This window comes from Odontesthes bonariensis, chromosome 16 (genome assembly GCF_027942865.1).
Source record: "Odontesthes bonariensis isolate fOdoBon6 chromosome 16, fOdoBon6.hap1, whole genome shotgun sequence".
NCBI lineage: Eukaryota > Metazoa > Chordata > Actinopteri > Atheriniformes > Atherinopsidae > Odontesthes > Odontesthes bonariensis.
The window spans coordinates 22,776,450-22,796,188 of record NC_134521.1 but is presented as its reverse complement, the minus strand read 5'-3'; the positions used below and the strand labels follow the sequence as shown (position 1 = coordinate 22,796,188).

The following is a 19,739-nucleotide window of genomic DNA, read 5'->3' as shown; positions in this document are numbered from 1 at the left end:
GCAGGGTCAGTGGACACGGTGGGAAGGAGCCGAAAGGAGGAAGTTGAGCTGGAGGGATGTATGGGCCATGGATGCGAAGAGATTGAGTTTTACTATCAGAGCCACCTACGATGTCCTTCCATCTCCAACTAATCTCCATCAGTGCGCCAAGCCAGCCTCCCTCCGACACATACTCACAGGGTGCAAAACCAGCCTCACCCAGGGACGGTACACTTGGTGCCACAACCAAGTTTTGAAGAGCCTTGCTTCCACACTGGAGGGAAAACGATCCAGCATCAATTCCTTACCGCTGCCAACATCTAAAACCTCATGGGGAATTGCCTTTGTCCGTGAAGGGGTCACAACTGCCAGAAGTAACTCTAAACCATCAGAGAGGAGCCAGCTGTGCCCAGCACGCGACTGGAAGATGCTGGCAGATGTTGGCAAACAGCTGGTTTTCCCATTAGAGATCGCCACTACCACCTTGAGGCCTGATCTGGTGCTCTGGTCACCCTCCCTAAAGCAGGTATACATGGTCGATCTCACTGTACCCTGGGAGGACTCCATAGAGGAGGCATACGAGCGGAAACACCTGCGGTATTCCGAGTTGGCCGCAGAAGCTCGACATCAATGCTGGAATACTGAAGTCCGCCCAGTGGAGGTTGGGTGCAGAGGCTTTGTGGGAAAATCTGCCACAAAACGTCTGAGGGCCATGGGACTTAGGGGCCAGAGCCTGCGCACAGCCGTCAAAGACGCATCAGAGGCAGCCGAAAGGAGCAGCCAGTGGCTTTGGCTGAAGAGGAACGACCCCAGTTGGGCCCCCAAGTAGTGCAGCAGGAGGTATGCGGTCAGCCAGCCGAGGCCTGACTCAGGGAACTGGACGCCCATGCCATGCATAGTCCCCTGGGATGTCTGCCAACAGGCTAATTGGGCTTGGGACGCAAGCTCAGGACTGATCACCCTGCAGCTGGCCGCCTCTGGAGAGGGTGTATAGTGTTGAAGGCCGAAACACCCCATGACCCAGAGGTACACTACTGACGATGCGTACCCGCAAATTCCTTCTCCCTCAAGTTCACCCACCTCCACCAACAATTCCTCAAAAAGCCTCCTCCTCAACTGCCTCGTACACTCAACACCCTTCAAGTCGATTGTTGTGTCACGAGCCTTCATTTCTCCTTCAAGTCCACCATCCGCCATTCACCTAATGTCAACTTAGCATATGTGTTCGCACAAGAATATTTACACCTCATTCTGTGTATTCTGGAAACTGCTGTATAGGCAAGGCAATTTTATTTGTATAGCCCATTTTTACAAACTGTTTGTCTCAAACTGCATGCTTTGATTCTGTGCTTTTTGTCTTGTAGAGCACTGTGTGACTTCAGTTTTGAAAGGAGCTGATGGTTTACTTGCTTTGATTCATCCTTGTTCAATAAAGGAACATCATGGTACTCTCTAATGCGTATTTATATTTATATGGTGATGTACTTTATGTGTAGTCTGTGGGAAACTAAATTATCTAATGATTGCAAGTTCATCTAAAATCATCAGTTATCTAAAATGATTGCAATTAATGATCACAAATGTTTCAATAATGATAGTGGGTATAGTTAAATGTTTTAACAATATGTTCTAGGCGGTGGAATAAATATTGGTTTCCATTTGTGGCGACCGCTGACTGAGATAAGGAATGAGATTAAATAGATCCTGGAACTTAGCCTGGTCTGGAGCAGGCTAGCTTCACAGAATAAATCTCCATGGTAACTTAGGTCTGAACATATCCCACTTCCCTTATCCTACTTTTGTGCAACTGGATCACGGATAAGTTGAGCCAGGATGGCCAACATATCCCGGCTTAATCCCTTGTCCTAGTTTTGTGCAACGGGCCCCTAGTGTTATGGAGCTTGTTTTCCCCTCTTTCCTGTCCTCTCCACCCCCATTGGGTGGAGCCAAATGGCCACCCTTCCTGAGTCTGGTTCTGCTGGAGGTTTCTTCCTTTTAAAAGGGAGTTTAACCCTCCACTGTCACCTTGTGTATGCCCAGGATGAGTGATTGAAGAAAAGAGAAGATAGAGAAGATTTTATATGGTAATGCTGATAATGAATTGCATTGAATTGAATTATTTCTGTCTCCACTGTACTATAGAAATAAAATATTTAATGTCATCTAGAGCATTTTTAGATGCATCTTCTCAAAATTAAGGCCACAGCAATATATTTGTCTTCTTTGAGAGCACAGCCACTTCAACCAGAATTTCAGCTAAATGTACGAGAGTAAATCTGTTATGAAAGACACTTTAACACTCGTATTTTCATCTTTCATCACTCAGATTCCATATTTTTTCCTGCTTAGTTTGCTACATCTGTAAATGAATCATTTGCAAACATAACTCTTCTGCCAAACATTAGTAGTCTAAGCTTGAATAAAAAAGGTAAAATTTTTGCTGCACTTAAGTATTATTTTCTATTATTATTATTCTTATTATTCTTATCTTTCATAATTTATCTTTTAATTATTATTGCTTTGAACTAACTCAAAAACAGTGGAAAAATACCCAGCCCAAAGAGTACGTTTTAGTTCTTTTTACACTGGTATAGCAAAGAAAAGTTGCATAAAGGGAAGATGTGCATGGGTTTAGTGTTTAGGTCATATTTAAATGCTGCCGCGCTGGTTTCAATTTGATCAAATCAAAATCAAATCAAATTTATTTATATAGCACATTTCATGTACAAACAATTCAAAGTGCTTTACATAAAATAAAAGCATTGCAGCAGGGAGTGGAAGAAGCATTAAAATACAAAAAAGAATATAAAGAGAAACAAATAAAATCATTTAAATGAATTTAAAAACAAGCAACAGTCAAGATAAGTTAAAAGATATCGTGCAGATGTCATGCATAGACACATGAGAAAAGAAACGTTTTTAACCTGGATTTAAAAATGTCTACATTTGGTGAAAGTTTAATCTCCACTGGTAGTTTGTTCCACTTGTTACAGCTAAATGCTGTGTTCTCCATGTTTAGTGGATACTAAAAGTTTGAATATACACTGTTTCAAAGACATGTGACCTGTTTTTCAGATCCGTCTTTCTTCACGCAGTTTCCCCCACCTTCAGTCCAGAGACCACCTTCCATGCTGAGTTTCAACCTTCACCTGGATAAGTCATGTGGACGGGAGGAAAACACTTCAACAGAGGCAGGACCCGAATTTTTCGGTTATGGTTTGAGTCAGCTGACCGGGAAGCAGCCAATCAGAAGTCGTCAGCTGTTGTCAATAAACTGCTGCTGTGAGCTCGCGCTGGAGGCAGCAGCGAGGGAGAAAGAGGGTAAACATGCCGGTGGAAACTACAGTAAACGGTGAGTTAGTGTCTAGTATGGATTCAGTCGTGATAACAAAGTTCTGCGAAAAAGCATTTGGTGCCTTCAGCGAAACGCAGCGCACCTTCTTTGCTTGGTATAATAGTTTTCTAAGGCATGAAGTTCAAAATGTTCCTACGAGGTGCGCATAGTGTCTGTGGTACTCGTTATTGATCAATTTTAACATTATTCAATTGCTCTGAAAAGAAGTGAATGAAGAATTTCTGACGTTGAAACTATTTCACATTTCGGCGAAAGAATATCAGTAATTCTAGGAGGTTCTAAAGCCTTTCCTTGGTGATTTGAATTGATGTATTAGTTTATGGATGATTAAGCACCAGCTTCGATTAATATGATGTAGTCATCTGATCTATAAAATGACAAATATTGTGAATAAAGTTCTGTGACAGAAACAAAGTTAAAGCTTAAGTTCAGGTATTTTACCAGTTAATAACTCGGAAGTCAAACAGGGGAAAAAAGGACTTCTTACAGTTGAATCATTTATTGTCTTAAGCACCACCTGCTGTATGACACGTGACAGATTTATTTTTATGGCCTGTTGACATTTTTCATTATCAAATGGTGAACAGGTACCATCTGCATATTAATCAGTAGATTCAATAATGTTGAAAACGGTCATTACTTGCAGCCTTTCTACCTCTGTTACCCTTGATATGTTTGGTTCTTTGTTTTTCTCTTTTACAAAGAGAGATGCAGAGTGGATGTAGGGCACGTTGATCCCCAAGAGTTTGTGTGGAAAAAGTGCACACTCACTGTAAGGTTGGATTATAATAGGATTATATATAATCCTGCAGCTGTAAAATTATTATTATTATTTTTTACCAGGCTATGCTGCACTCAGATGATTATTGTACTGTGGAACGATGAAAAGCAGTTAGACTTTAATGTATTAGAATACTTAAGTTTATTAGTTTGTCTTTTTTAAGCCAATAATACCATTTCTGAGACAAAACAAATGGAAATGTATTCATTTATTGTAGCTGTATCAAAAATATAGTTAATTTCTAAAAGGAACAAAAAATAGGATTTTAAAGCATGCTTTTATTTAGCAGGGAATTGGAACTGGGCCACATTTCTTTTGAAATGTTACATTTAATCTTTTTTGGGACACCCTTTATCTTTTTTTTTTTTTTATTACACATGCTGTCGCAGCATCGTGAATATTCACAGTAGTGATTAAACTGTTCTAAATTTAGCCTGAAAATAAAGATGAAGTGTGTTATTGTGTTCACAGAGAAGAGGGGAGCGGAGGGGAGCGTAGTCGGTGTCAGAGAGCAGGTCAGTAACACACATCTAAGTTCACTGCTTTGCACTTTTTGCTTTCTCTTTGTTATCGTTATTGTTTCACCTGGGCTTTTCCTGCTGTAACAAGTCAAAACGTGTGCTGAAAAAGGTCTGTCATCATCATCATCATCAGATCAATAGCAGGCAGTTCTTTAGTAGCACAGCGAGTCATTGTCAGCACAGGTGCAGCCATTCATCTGTTACGTGTTTTGTTTTCTTAACTTGCTAATGTGATATGTTGCATAACTGGTCTTCTGATTATGGGTGGAGGTTATTAATTTGTAGATGTATTCAGTTGTATTAAAGCTCCACTGAAACCTGCCTCCTTGCTGTGACAAAGCCAAAAACACTTGTATGATCTCCTGTTAGTTCTGCATCCTGTTCTGTGAATGTGGGCCAGAGTTGGTCTTCATATATTTGAAGCTAAGACTGACATTAGTAAGCAAGGGTGATACTCAGTGTATGTCTGCATGTCTCTTAAGACTAATTTTAAGAGGAGTCTCAGCCAATTAAATCAATGGAAAAAAAAAAAAAGAATTATTAACTTTCACACTGTCTTAATGTAGCTATAGATACTAGATTGAGCACGGCTCTGATTCTGATCTGTCCTAACTGGTCTTTCTATACATTTCTCTGTAAAATGGATCAGTTTTTGCACTTCTCTCATGTTCGGGTTGTGTCTGAAACAGTTGTTATGTAAACCTCCACCTGACTGCTGTTGTTCAGCTGTGACTCCGCTGGGACCTGCATTGTTTGCTTTGTTGTTCTTTTACGACAGGCTGAACCTGACAAGTTGCATTTTTTTTTAACCCAAGCCAATTTATGGAGCCCTACAGGAAGCAAAGAGACAATAGCACACAATGGTTTGTGCACATGGTCCCGAAAAATGTTGAGGAGTGTGTTGATCAGTGAAGGTGTGTGTTCTGTTAGGAAATTCTGCTAGCTTAACATATTTTGGAGTAAATCTGTGCCTTTTCAACTTAAAGTGTGATCATGAGCATGTCATCAAACATAAAATAGCTGAGACATTCTTCCCACGGTTGCCATGGCTGGGCTGAGAGCAGCCGGGAGGGAAAGCTGACATTTCATTAAGTCTGATGAATGTGATATCTATCCCTGGACTCAATTGAACTGTGGACAGTTCCTCTTTTCTCTCTGTGTTGATGGCTCATAATTTGCTTTCACTAAATGCACTGTGAGACACATTGGTGCACTTTTACTTTCAGCATCAACATAAACCAAATAACTCTTATCAGGATCATCTGCAGCAGGAGATGAAGCTTAAATTCAACAGTTAGAAATGTAGCTCCGCAGACTAAAATGACACTTTTATCATTTAGTCAGTGTGAAACCTGTCCTAAACTTGAGATTATTCTTTTGATCAGTTTATTTGATGTGATTTACTGACTGCTTTCATAATTCAGATAAAATGATGACAGTGTTCTCTCTTCACTCACTTTCTCCTTCTTGACACGTGACCTCGTGGTGAAAACATGTTGGGTCTTTCTCACTGGTGTCAGCTGCAGTCTTGTTGTTTTAGACACCTCTTCACCATTAAGTGTTTGATTCAGAAACACTGATACAGCTCATCATCATCATCAGGCCGCCGTGTATGCACAGTTCTGACACAGTTGTTGCTTTTTCTCTGCCCAGGAGGGCCCTGGAGGACTGTGGGACTCTGTGAAAAAAGCTGCGGTCATCATTGGATCTGGAATCTTATTCTTGGCTGCGTTCGGCAACTCACTGACATGGTAGGATCTCTCCCGCAGCAAAAGCCGCAGCTTGTCCTGAATGGACTTGAGGAGTGGCGTTAACTTTAATGCAGAGAAGAAAAGGCAAGAAAGGCAGGGCGAGTATTTAAAACTCAACAGAAGAGAACTTTCTGGTTGGGGCGAGGACAGGACAGGATAGTGACACACATGATAGGCTGGCACAAGAAAACACAGACCGGTTCCAGACTATGTTGAAAGCATACAAGAGCAGGCATGAAAATGCATGATGTGATAGGTCAGGACATGATGGGGCATCATGTGTCATGCCCCAATTCATCCAATTGGGGCATGACACAATTAAATGTTAACTGAAGACATAATGGAACAGGGGCATAATGAGAGGCAACAAAAGATGCTTTGTGTGAACAGCGAGCAACTGAGGGTGTCTGGAGGGCATCGATAGATTCTTTGGCGTTGAAATACCATTTAGCTGACAGCAGGTTACAGGCTTTCCCAGAGAACAAGGCAACATTACCTGTCAGTGTTAGAGTGTTATGGCAGATCATGTGTACTTAACATGACAGATCTAAGTATTTCCAGAGGATGTCATGGATGGGACTAGATGTAACATGCTGAGACCTGATTGGACAAGACTTACCAGGAGAAGGCAGAACATTAGGATGAGACCTAATGATGCAGGATATGAGCTGACTGAATGGAACGGCATAGGAGATGATGGGACTAGCTGTGACAAGACAGGATCATAAACAGTATATAAACGATGGATTTAAAAATAAGTTACGAACAGTATAGGAAAACGTTCTCTGTCTCTCTTTCTTTCTTTTTTTTTTAAATGGGTAGTTGGTGTCTTTCCTGCAGTTGACAGAGGTGAGAGCGTTCCCGGGAACCAAAGACTGTCCATGTTGCACCAAAGCCTGGACTGCGTTGCAACGCGGACATTCTTTGGTTGAGAAAATGTAGAGACAAAGTAAATAACCGTCTGATGCACGGTGTAATGTGGTGTAATGGTTCAACTGTTACCGAAACCTTTTAGGTTTTAGTTGTTTTAGATGGGTGAAATGTGCTCATAACAACTTCTGTTCTGACTAGCAGTTAGCTTAGAGCACTCTGACCACTGTCTACTGCAGGTGAGACACCGACTGCGAATGACTATCTCACGACTCCATTTCAAAGAAAAAAAAAATCTAAAACAATTTACGCCAATGAGGAAGGGCAATAGCATTGACTGCTTTCCAACAGAGTTCGCTCATTAAATACCTAGTCTGTAATATTTTCCCACAGGTTATTTGGGTGCCATTAGCTCTGTTTACTCCCAATAGTCCCTGTGCTGGTGGTCATTTTACATTAAGCTTACGTTACATTACCATATGTTCTCATCACAGGGGTACATGGGTATTCTCTAGTGGGCTGTGTTTGTGACTAAAAGTTTGACAAAAGGTTTTTTTCTAGAAAAAAATTAAATTAAATTCACAAAAAAAAAAACAAGAAATGTTCACTATGTAATGACAATAATCATCTGTAGACTTGAAAGTTGACAATGTTTCCTCTCCCAGGCACCTTCAGAGATTCTGGGGAGCTTCGGGGGATTTCTGGCAAAACTTGTGGACAAAGTTGTACGTGGCATTCGAAGGTCATGACGCTGCTTTGTTCTTCTTAGGTAAGGAATAAAATCTGCTTTATTTTGCTTCTTGTTTAAAAAAGGAGGACACCTGGGGTCCGTTTCACAAAGCAGGTTCAACAAACTCTGAGTCTATTCCTGAACTCTGAGCTGATCTACTCTGAGATACAAAACTCTGAGTTTTCGGTTCCAGAAACGCTGATTTGAGTGAGTTTAATCAGCTCTGAGTAGGTTCACCTTGAGTTTTGCGTGTGCGCCACAACTATAAAAAGCCAGCATCAATGGAGCCCCGATTCGACGAGTCACTATGGCAACGGGGAAGAGGAGGGTCTACGTTTTTCACCAACCTCGAATTGGAAATCTTAATGCGCTCATACGGCGAGTTTCAATATGTTTTTAGAAATAAGTGCAACACCGCTGCTGCAGCAAAAGCGGAAGTTTAAATGTAGTCCTTTGCAATCACAATAATTAGGTGCAATCCCGCGGGGGAGAAGCGCACTTGGCAGCAGCTTAAGATGAAATATAAAAACATTGTTCAAACAGGTGAGACCTCTGCATTGAGGCTCATTTTGATCATGTTTTACACTGTAAAATGAATATTAAGTGGCTATTTGACTGTACAGTTATCCCCAACTTAATGCTGTTTTCACACACACAAAAATATGTCTTCTCATCTATATCATGTTCTGTTAAAGGAGACATATTTTACCTCTTTAAACAAGTTAGAATTGGTCTATGGGCTATACAAAACATGTTCATGAAGTTCTTTGCATAAAATCACTCTCACATAAAGAGATTTCACCAGCTCTATTCTTGCCAGTTTCAGTCTCTACCAAATTGAGCTGTTTAAAGGGCTCTGTCACTTTTATGCAAATAAGCTGTTGCTGGCCACGCCCCACCCCGCTCATGAGAAGCCTCCGACTGCGTGTACTGTTTACCTTTTTGTTTTGAGGGTCCAAAAGGTACATATATGTACTCAAGTGGTAAAAGGTACATATATGTACCTTTTTTTTTCTACATGCTGGGGTACAATAGACAGTCTTTGTTAGGCTACTTCAGTATAAGGGTACAAAACTATACCTTCAGAGGGTACTGCCCCAGTGACAAGCCATCGTACCCCTAAAGGTACAATTCTGTACTTTATTTTCTGAGTGTATTTTTAAACTTTTTTTTTTCATTTTTAGATTGTTTTTAAAGTGTTTATAATTGTATAAACATTTTTATTGCTTTATTATGTCTTGCTACTGGATGCTTTAATTTCCTTCGGGATCAATAAAGTATCTATCTATCTATCTATCTATCTATCTATCTATCTATCTATCTATCTATCTATCTATCTATTCCCTATGAATTAAGGGTTCATTTGTTCTCAGTGCAGAGCTTCTGCAGTCTCCAGCCTGACTCACCTGTGGTGCGTTTCTGGAGACCCAGGTGTCCAGCAGCAGCTCCAGTCTCTGCCGGTGATACCTCCCGGTGGTTTTCACAGCCACGAACAGGTCAGCCTGTGTGAGCTGCTCCACAGGCCGAGGGGGAGCGCTCCTCCGTGCCGGGCCGCTCTCCTCTCTCGGGCCAGCCGCCTGAAATAAGTTGAGAAAACATCCGCGCCCCCTGCAGCCGACAGCTCCTTCTGGTGTCCGCCAGTGAGCACGTCTCCCGGCCACCAGCAGACAGGTGACCGCGGCGACAGCAGCGCGAGGTCCCGCTGAGCTGAAGGCGAGCCTCGGTCCCCCGGCAGGCTTCCACATGTTCACTGCGTGGATGGGTTCACCACTTCGCTCATGGACAGAAAAGAAGTGTTTTCTCAACAGCGGGACCTCGCGCTGCTGTCGCCGTGCTCGTGCTCACTGGCGGACACCAGAAGGAGCTGCCGGCTGCATTGGGCGTGGATGTTTTCTCAACTTATTTCAGACGGCTGGCCCGGGAGAGGAGAGCGGTGAGCGGCCCGGCGCGGAGGAGCGCTCCCCCTCGGCCTGTGGAGCAGCTCACACAGGCTGACCTGTTCGTGGCTGTGAAAACCACCGGGAGGTATCACCGGCAGAGACTGGAGCTGCTGCTGGACACCTGGGTCTCCAGAAACGCACCACAGGTGCAGCCAACAACACAACACTTCATGTGTGATTTTCCTTTCGTAGCCATTGCGCTCGTATGCTCGATGCTCGATACAAGATGGAGGATCTTCAACTAATGTAGAGGGTGGGGAGTGGGTGGGGACTCGACAGGTATATGCAAATTCCCCTATTGTGACGTCACAATAGGGGAGCCATCCAAATGGCTCACAGCAGCATTTTTTTCTTGACACCAAAGTCTTTCTACTGACCTACAGAAAATGGATGGATGGGTTTTTTTCGCGCTTGGAGTGTTTAAAGGAACAGTAGAGGCCCAAATATGAACACAAAGACCCGCAAAAAGTGAGTTTTGCATAATATGTCCCCTTTAAATAATTAAGCCTATTTAAACTAACACAGACTTCTGCTGAGCCAACAGAAAGAAGGCAGTGGCTGAGGGAGTCCACCCCCAAGACACGAGTGCCTTTATAAAATATAATAGGCCTATATATGTCTTTTTTAAGCCTATTCATACAAATATTTATGTGTCTCTTTTTTTTTTTTCTTTTGTCCCAAAAAAATTCTGATGGTGCCGCTCAAAAAGATAATTGACTGTAAATGCAAAAACATCTATGCGCGTTCTGATAGGTTCAGAGTCTGTTACTCCGGTAACTGACCGAGAGGTTAAGTTACCTTTCTTTGTGAAACAGGCTAGAGTTACCTCCCTTTGTGAAACGGAAAACTCAGAGTTTTCCTCATTTCAGGGTTAATAAAATCAGAGTTTTCACAAAACCTGCTTCGTGAAACAGACCTCTGGAGTGACCTTCATTATATGAACAAGTGCTTTGCGAAACACTGGTGGCTTCATGGATGTATGTAGACTTCTTTGGAATCTGACTTGTGATTGCCAGAAGGAGGTTTCACGGCAGCATGGCTAATGTATTTTAAGTTAAGGTTACACATATGATTTTATCTCATACGAAACAAATAGGGGTTTATTGTGAGGATTGTGGGGCCACACAGAAGGTTTCTGTATTTTATGCCAACTGTGATTTAGAACTGTGGTTTAGGTCAGTTATGACATCCGGTATCAACCTTAAAGAATATTATTGTTGTCATGAACTTGTGTGCTGCTTTTATGCTTTGGAAAGTGTCCCTCCTCATTCAGTTATCATCTGTGTTGGGCATGGGGTGCGAGACTAATGCGATATCCATTACAAACTAGACCGCATGCTGTCCCTATTGTTTCCTTAGTGATTTTGTATCACTACCTAGATTCCAATGAAGTGTGAAGGTTAGAATGGGGGGAAAAAAACAAAGTGCAAAGATTGGAAAATCAATTAAATCTGCTTTATAATTTAAAATGGTACAAAGACGGCACATCAGAGTGGGTTTTAAATGAGCTGCAGATTATTTCATCATGTTTTACTTTTTACTTGGTATACCAACTTTTTTGGGAACGGTGTTGTTTGTAAAAGTTGTGTGGAGCAAAACAAGTCTGACCCAGCTGGTAACTGCAGGGTGCACTGTATCGCATATGTGGATATTTTCTAACTTATTTGGGCTAAATGCTGGTGCATCAACATCTATTTTTTTGCACCTGACTGCAGAGATTTTCATCTTTTTAGTGTAATTAACATTCTGTGTGGCCCACTCCTACTGCCGATACTGAATATGTGCGAATAACATTGCACATTGTCATTTTAAAATATTCCGATTTAATATGACCTAAAGACTTTTCGTGATGCGTTTGGGCTTTCTGAGGTTTGACTCATTTTTCTCAACAGGGACAATGTTGGCCCCCACTGTGGTGTTCTGGTCGACAAATGCCCTGCTGCTGTTGGTGGACATCACTGGAAAACCATCTTTCATCACCCGATACCGTATCCAGGTGGACAAGAACAGCCCGGTAGGCTCCAGACTCTCGCGTTCAATGACAGTTTTTTGCCTCTTTACAATTTGCTTTCTTTTCTAATCCTTCCTTTGGGAATCTTTGATTAACACATTCGATTTTTTAAAATTTTTTATTAAGCATAAAATGTGACCGCTTATTAAATAAAAACCATAGATTATTAAATACATCTAACTTTAATGTATCAGTACTGATTATCAGTGCGAGTCGGACGCATGAGCAGGTCCTCGGGGCTGCTGATCTGATGTGTCCACCAACCGAACAAAGTCCTCTCACTGTGTTTGATTAACAGATGTTGTTGCACACGGCAGTGATAAAGACTAACATTACTGATAAACAAGGCTGGTGAAAAGTAATCGCATTGCGATTGTCTATCAGAGATTCTTACCAGGAACACTGTGTGCACACACAGGAAGCTCATTTATTGATGCTATAAAAATAGATTTAGTCATGTTCTGTTGTGTTGTTTTTTTTTTTGTCCCCATGATCCACACAGCATGAAGCTCACATCCACATCTTTTCTTCATTAACTGTGTCATTCCTTCAGAGATGACTTCAGTTAGCTTCACGTGGACTGTGCAGTTCACCTTTATGGCGCCTCATTGATTTTTACAGTCATAAAGTTGTAGATTTTAAACGATGAGGTAATCTGCAACGACAAGACGAAAAATGGTCGTCTGAACCTGAGACCTAGAGGTCGTAAAGTAGGCCGGGATGTGCTGTAATGTGGCATCAACTTTGGTAACACAGCTTGTGTGTCTTATTTATCGGTCTGTGTATCAAAGTCATCAACACATATCTGGGAGAATAAAACTACTTTGCTCCAGTTAATCCAGGATGTTGGTGATGTTTGTACAGATCTGACCAAATGGGTGCGTCTCACTGTTTTGATGGTGTTAGATTTTAATGCATGTATAGTTACAATGTGTTAAAACTGTAAGTAACAAAAAGCTAAATTGCCCAAAATGTCATGTTGAAAACAACTTTTTTTTTTTTTTCAAACCAATAAAAATTAGTATCGGCTCTAACAAACTGTAAAGAATAAATGCTGAAGAAAAACGACTGGAAAATATAGGCCTCAAAGTAGAAAAAAAAGTAGAAACTACCGCAGTTACTGAAAAAAAATTTCCATGATTTCCAATAGACTTAAATGCATGAGCAGATAAGTTCTTCAGGCCTTGTACAGGAGCAATCAGTGGAAATCAGAGCTCCTGTGTGAAAACCATTGTGTTATTTTTTTCTATTGATGATGCAAGAAAATACACCTAAAGAACTGCAGATGAGAAATGTTGGGAGTAGTTTGTTTTGGTTAAACGAGACCTAAGCAGAGTCGTTCTGCTCAGATGGGGTCCAGTATGCTCGCCAAAAACCAGGCTTCGACAGTACATACAGAGTCCTGAAAGAGAAGCACAGAATGTGATATTATGGGGCTAAATCACTGCAAAAGTTGTTGGAGAAATTATATTAACAGATGATACCAGTGCTGCACCATAAAATTGAAAGAATCAAAGATTTGAATGTAGGTAAGGCCTGATTTATGAAAATCAAATCAATTCATCCTTCCATCCATTTTATGTACACATTTAATCCAATTCAGTCAATGTCTGTACGTTGTCATTGTACTTTGGTTTATGGTTTATGTGTGACCCTTCAGGGACAAATTGTCCTCACACAAACACACACAGGAAAGGTTATCATAACGTATCGTGTGATTATAACAAGGCTCCAAAGGTTAAAAAGGGAAAATGCCAAGTTGACTGTAAAATACATTTAATAAGACATGATTCTCCCACTAATGCTGACCACTGTGCCATCATCAATTAACACATGACACATTTAAAGAGTTATTTAAAACACACTTTTCGATACAGAGAAAAGTACACACAGTTTTATGGAAATAATTAAATATCAATGAAAGTGTTGGATGAACAATATGTTTCATGTATGAGATGAAGCTGAGATGAGAGAGCTGCTGCAGAATAAGCACATGTACTTACCTGGTGCTTATTTTGGATGGATTTACATTACGACCACACTGAAAAGCATCCATTTTATATGTCTCTTCGACTTATTCGTCCTCCTGCAGGTCGATCCCGTTAAGCTGCGCCACGCGGTGAAGACTGTTGTCTTCAATCAGGTGTTCATCTCTGGGCCCATGGTGGTGGCCATTTACTACCTGATGAGCTGGAGAGGAAACCCCTGCGGCCCTGAGCTGCCCACCTTCCACTGGGGCCTGATGGAGCTGGCCGTCTTCTCCCTCCTGGAGGAAATTGTGTTTTACTATTCGCATAGGTAGAGAGCATTCCGTCTTCTCCTTTTGTTCTTGTCATACGGCTGCATGCACGTTTGTTTCATCTAGCTTTGGTTCATCAGGGACAGCCTGTGTTTTGTTTGTCTTTCTAAACCTCACGTTCCGCGCTCCCTGGCTAGTTTTTTAAATTTGATCTTTTTCTCAGGTTGTTCCACCATCCCAGCCTCTACAAACATTTCCACAAACAGCACCATGAGTGGACCGCTCCCATTGGAGTCGTCTCCATCTATGCCCATCCTCTTGAGCATGTGGTGAGTAATCTCATCCTGTTTTTGTTTTTTCTAGGGGGTTTGAGAGGATGGGAAAGAGGGGACAACAAGCATCATAACACCAGACCAGGGGCCCGTTGCACAAAACTAGGATAAGGGATTAAGCCGGGATATCTTGGTTATCCTGGCTCAACTTATCCGTGATCCGGTTGCACAAAAGCGGGATAGGAGACAGTAGGATATGTTATGGTAGAAGTTACCATGGAGATTTATTCTGTGGAGCTAGCCTGCTCCAGACCAGGCTAAGTTCCAGGATCTATTTAACCTCATTAACCGCTTATCTCAGTCAGTAGTTACCACAAACGGAAACCAATATTTATTCCACTGCCCACTGCCTATATGTTATCACATAACTAGACCCACCGTCATTATTTAAACATTTGTGATCATTCATTTCAATCATTTTGGATAAAAGAATGATTTTAGATGATGTTGCAATCATTAGATCATTTACAGTTTCCCATAGACTATAAGGCTATGTATAAAATGACGGAATATTAGGGCCACAAAGAAAAAATAGAAAAATAAAATTCACAGACTTCGAGAATAAAGTCATAAATTTATGAGAATAAAGTCAGAGGAGGAGAGTTGTTAAAATGAGGACTGTGGAGCATTTCGTGGAATTGTACTTTAGTATAGGTTTCACAAACAAGGAGATACTTAATCTTTTGGCACATCAGCATCACATTGTCATAAGTACCAGGACTTTAAAAAGAATATGCAGGAAAATGCATCTTTTCCGCAGAAAGAACCAATCTCATAAATGTATTACTTTTTTTTTCTTCCTCAGTGTGGCCCTAATACTCGGTCGTATAAAATAAAAATCCCATATAAATATAAATACACATCAAAGTGTAACATTATGTTCCTTTAATGAATAAGGATGAATCAAAACAGGTCAACCATCAGCTCCTTTCAAAACAGAAGTCACTGTGTGACTCTACAAGATAGAAAGCCCAGAATCAAAGCATATTATACAACACAAGGATATATACACATTCAAAGGTCTGTATATAATACACCCTGCATGTCTGCACACTGACATAAATGCAGGACAAATCCATACACATCAAATGAACAGACAAATGAATGGATGCAGTAGTCTCCCTCCAAGCTTGTATATGCACAGTGTACAGCACCAACATCATAAGAGGTCACATTAATTTAAATTAAATAATGAAAAAAAAAAAACACAAATTCCTCTGCCACTGCAGGACATATTTAACTTAAATTCACAGCATGCATATTAACTAAAAATAATTGAACACATATTGGTCCCTCACCAGACGACCACTGACCGCCACAGCTTTTGGTGACCCACTGCCCGTGTCTTGTCTGTGGGTTTTCTTTTTCACTGTTCACATGTGTGAGCAGTCACCTTCTGGGTACAACATACGGTTGTGCATTGTTAAGTATTAGTCAGGGCCCCTACCATTCTGCAGAATGTTCTTTTATTTGATTTTGACTTGCTGCCATGTCCATTTGGACCGCTCATGTTTAATCTACATCACACCACACACACACACACACGTAGAGCAAACATAAGAAAAGACCTTTTGTCCTTTGAAAGGTGCTATATAAATTAAAGTTATTATAAGCTCATCTATTTATCAAAGAGTTGTTATACAGTCTGATGGAGTAACATTTACACAATTTCACTCATATCTGCAGTCCATTTCAATTAAAAATTCAACTGATTCATAATCAGAGTACAACTGCGTTTTTGGAGATGTGAATGAATTTGGATTGTAATTGTGATGTTTCAGCGGAGCGGTGAGTGTGTAATTGTGCACTACTTACGCATTCAGGCGGTCAGCAATACTTTGCCACGCTTTTTCTGTTTGCTTTTTCACTGCTTTATCAAATCAAATCTAATTTATTTGTATAGCACATTTCATGTACAAAACCATTCAAAGTGCTTCACATAAAATAAAAGCATTGCAGCAGGGAGTGGAAGAAGCATTAAAAATACATAAAAGAATATAAAGAGAAACAAATAAAATAATTCAAATGAATTTAAAAACAAGAAACAGTCAAGATAAGTTAAAAGATATCGTGCAGATGTCATGCATAGACACATGAGAACAGAAATGTTTTTAACCTGGATTTAAAAATGTCTACATTTGGTGAAAGTTTAATCTCCACTGGCAGTTTGTTCCACTTGTTTGCAGCATAACAGCTAAATGCTGCTTCTCCATGTTTAGTCTGGACTCTGGACTGGACCAGCTGACCTGAGTCCTTGGATCTAAGAGCTCTGCTGGGTTTATATTCTCTGAACATATCACAGATGTATTTTGGGCCTAAACCGTTCTGGGATTTGTAGACCATCAGCAGGCTTTTAAAATCTATTCTGTTACTGACTGGAAGCCAGTGTAAAGATATTAAAACTGGTGTGATGTGTTCAGATCTCTTAGTCCGGGTTAAAACTCCAGCAGCAGCGTTCTGGATGAGCTGCAGATGTTTAATGCTCATTTTAGGAAGTCCAGTTAAAAGAGCATTACAGTAATCGAGTCTACTGGAGATGAATGCATGGATGAGTTTCTCCTGGTCTGTTTGGGAGAGGAAACCTTTAATTCTGTTAATGTTTCTGAGATGGTAAAAAGCTGCCTTGGTGACAGCTTTCAATTCAATTCAAAATACTTTATTAATCCCGGAGGATGTTGGCTGAAAGTCAGATCTGAGTCTATCAACACTCCGAGGTTACCAACTTGGTCAGAGATTGTAAGGTCACGAGTCTCAAGATATCACTTTATCACTGTTGCCTTTCTTTTTAATGATGTGTTTTACCTCCATGTCTGCCTCCATGATGATTTCTGCCTCGGATGGGGTCTATTTGAGGGATCCTGGTTTCACCAGGCTTGATGAATCCGTATCTGCTCATCCTGGCTTGGTCTCTGTGCGACCAGTTAAGCCTGGACGCTCTTGTTTTGGATTCATTGAGCTCAGCTCAGTCACTTATCCTGGATGTCTTAATCCTATTTTTCTGCAACGGGCCCCAGAGATACCTGCAGAGAAAGAGAAATAATGACAACAATGATAAATAAGCATATGTACAGAGAGAAAAAGGAGAGCAGAGTGGGGAAAGGTGTATCATAGCCTCGCCTCCATGACGATGTGTAAAACATTATAACTGGCAGAGGGTTTCTGCATTTTGTCTTAGTTTCTCTTTAATTAATGATGGCATGATGCAGTGTCACGTGTTGTTGCTCATCAAAGGTTTTTTCTTTTTTTATTGTGTGCCCTGATACGTAAAACCATTGAATTGAAAAAGCGGGTTGTTTATTTTCAGTCATTTTCACTTTAATGTCTTCCACCTGGAGTAGATGCTAAAAATGCTCGAAATGATCTGACCTCTCTGTGCTCCACTTTAATCAGAAGTGGGAGGATCCACCCGACCACATATTAAAACTAACGAGTCTTGGTACCAAACAATGATCCATGGTGTTGAATACCATCTTTACACTTGTTATATTCCATTAAAACGGTCAACGAGCAAACGATCTGGCAACAGAAATCAGGAAAAGGAGAAGCCTCGTCTGACCGACGCGGTGGGAATTAGTTTCAGAAACAGCCTGATGTGCGCCTTTTTGTTTCTAATTTGCTCGATATTTTTGGCCCACTGAAATTTTATTTTATTTTATTTTTGCCATAAGTTCTCCAACATGCTGCCGGCGGTAATTGGGCCGGTGGTCCTGGGCTCCCACCTGTCCTCCACCTCCATGTGGTACTGCCTGGCTCTGTTCAGCACCACCATCTCCCACTGCGGCTATCATCTCCCGTTCCTGCCCTCCCCCGAGTTCCACGACTTCCACCACCTCAAGTAAGTCTTCCAGAATTGCTTTCCTTTCAGCGTTGCTTTATTACACGAAGGCAGTAATGTGGAATCACTTTGAAATTTCGTTGAAAAAAAAAAAAAAAAATTGAAAAACTTTAAACATTGCACTCTGCACTTAACATTCGACACTGGCTCCGAACTGTAACACTTGGACTCCCGGCTCCAGGTTCAACCAGTGCTTCGGGGTTTTCGGTGTGCTGGACAGGCTCCACAGCACCGACTCCAAATTCAGGCAGACCAAGCAGCATGAACGCCACACACTGCTCACCAGCTTCACGCCTCTGACTCAGAGCATCCCTGACCTGCCCAAGAAGGGCCAGTGATGACCTGCCACCTCTGACCTTTGACCTCAGGAGGTGGTGGTGGGGTTAAGTTCTCAACCCGTCTTAATTTAGTTTTTGATTGTTTTAATTAGTTTTAATCACAGGTTTATACTGTGAAACTCTGCCAGACCTTTGTAGTCACAAACATCGTTTTTATGAGATAAAAATGTGGTTGTTGCACTTTAACAGATTGTACTTACTTCCATGTTCACTGCCAGTCACAGGGTGACCTTTAGCCCAACACATATGTCTTGGTTTGGTTCAATGATGGTAGCCGTCTTCTGGTAAAAGAAAAGATTGGAAGCGGCTAACATCCACCAGGAAAAGCAAATGAAACGATGTCTGAGAAGTTCTACTAAGACTAGTCATTCAGATTGGACTTTATGCATTTCTGTTCATTTCACAATTTAAAGTTTCCTGCATTTTCTTTTCTAAATTCAGTGCAAATTTAAACTGACTAACATGAGCTCAGAAGTCATCTTGTTTACTGGACTCTTCCCTGCTACAGTAGGACAGTCTGGTCATTGATGGAGGGCAGATCCTCAAACCTCTGCTTGCCTTCAGATGTCTTTGCTGGGACTCATTCCCTTCTTGATGTGCCAAAGTTCCTGTGTTCAAAGAAAGCACTTTCTCTGGGGTGTGACTTTGTTGCATCATGGGAGCGTTGAGCCTCTCCCAGACTCCACAGTGATGTAATCATGTCAGGATGCAGACCCTTAACAAAATTTGATTAATATAGCATTAGTGTTGTAAACTGTGTTGGTAAATGGGGGGCTTCTGCACTAATTCTGACTTTTGTATCGCAAACAAACAGCACTTAAAGCTCAGCACTCACCGTCTAAACGGAGGAAGATCCGTCTTCTCTGGCAAACGACAGATGATGGTGGCACATAAACATGCATTGAAATGTTAGCTGTGTCGTTTTGTAAACAGAAAACCTTCGGTTGGGAATGTATATCTTACAATAAATAAAAATGTGACAAATGTTCTTATGGGACCGTTTAAGAATAAAATATTTAAAAAATGTTTTCCTGTCGTCCTTCTCGTTTCACAGCAG

General features: G+C 41.1%; 1 protein-coding gene across 1 annotated transcript; it reads left to right on the top strand.

Moving 5' to 3' along the window:
• The first annotated feature begins 3,230 nt into the window (after positions 1–3,230).
• faxdc2 (fatty acid hydroxylase domain containing 2) lies at positions 3,231–19,710 on the top strand. Its single transcript, XM_075486623.1, has 9 exons — positions 3,231–3,331; positions 4,587–4,630; positions 6,290–6,387; positions 7,923–8,026; positions 11,820–11,941; positions 14,031–14,236; positions 14,401–14,506; positions 18,178–18,344; positions 18,526–19,710. The coding sequence occupies exons 1-9, from the start codon at positions 3,307–3,309 to the stop codon at positions 18,680–18,682; spliced, it is 1,029 nt and encodes a 342-aa protein (XP_075342738.1). The 5' UTR covers positions 3,231–3,306; the 3' UTR covers positions 18,683–19,710.
• Positions 19,711–19,739: the final 29 nt, after the last annotated feature.

What these genes read in the sequence shown, in the direction of transcription:
- faxdc2 (XM_075486623.1), top strand. Translation starts at nt 3,307, where the DNA reads ATGCCGGTGGAAACTACAGTAAACG. An exon ending in TTCGGCAACTCACTGACATG is followed by an intron (nt 6,388 to 7,922) that starts GTAGGATCTCTC and finishes TTCCTCTCCCAG; the next exon opens with GCACCTTCAGAGATTCTGGG. An exon ending in GTGTTTTACTATTCGCATAG is followed by an intron (nt 14,237 to 14,400) that starts GTAGAGAGCATT and finishes TCTTTTTCTCAG; the next exon opens with GTTGTTCCACCATCCCAGCC.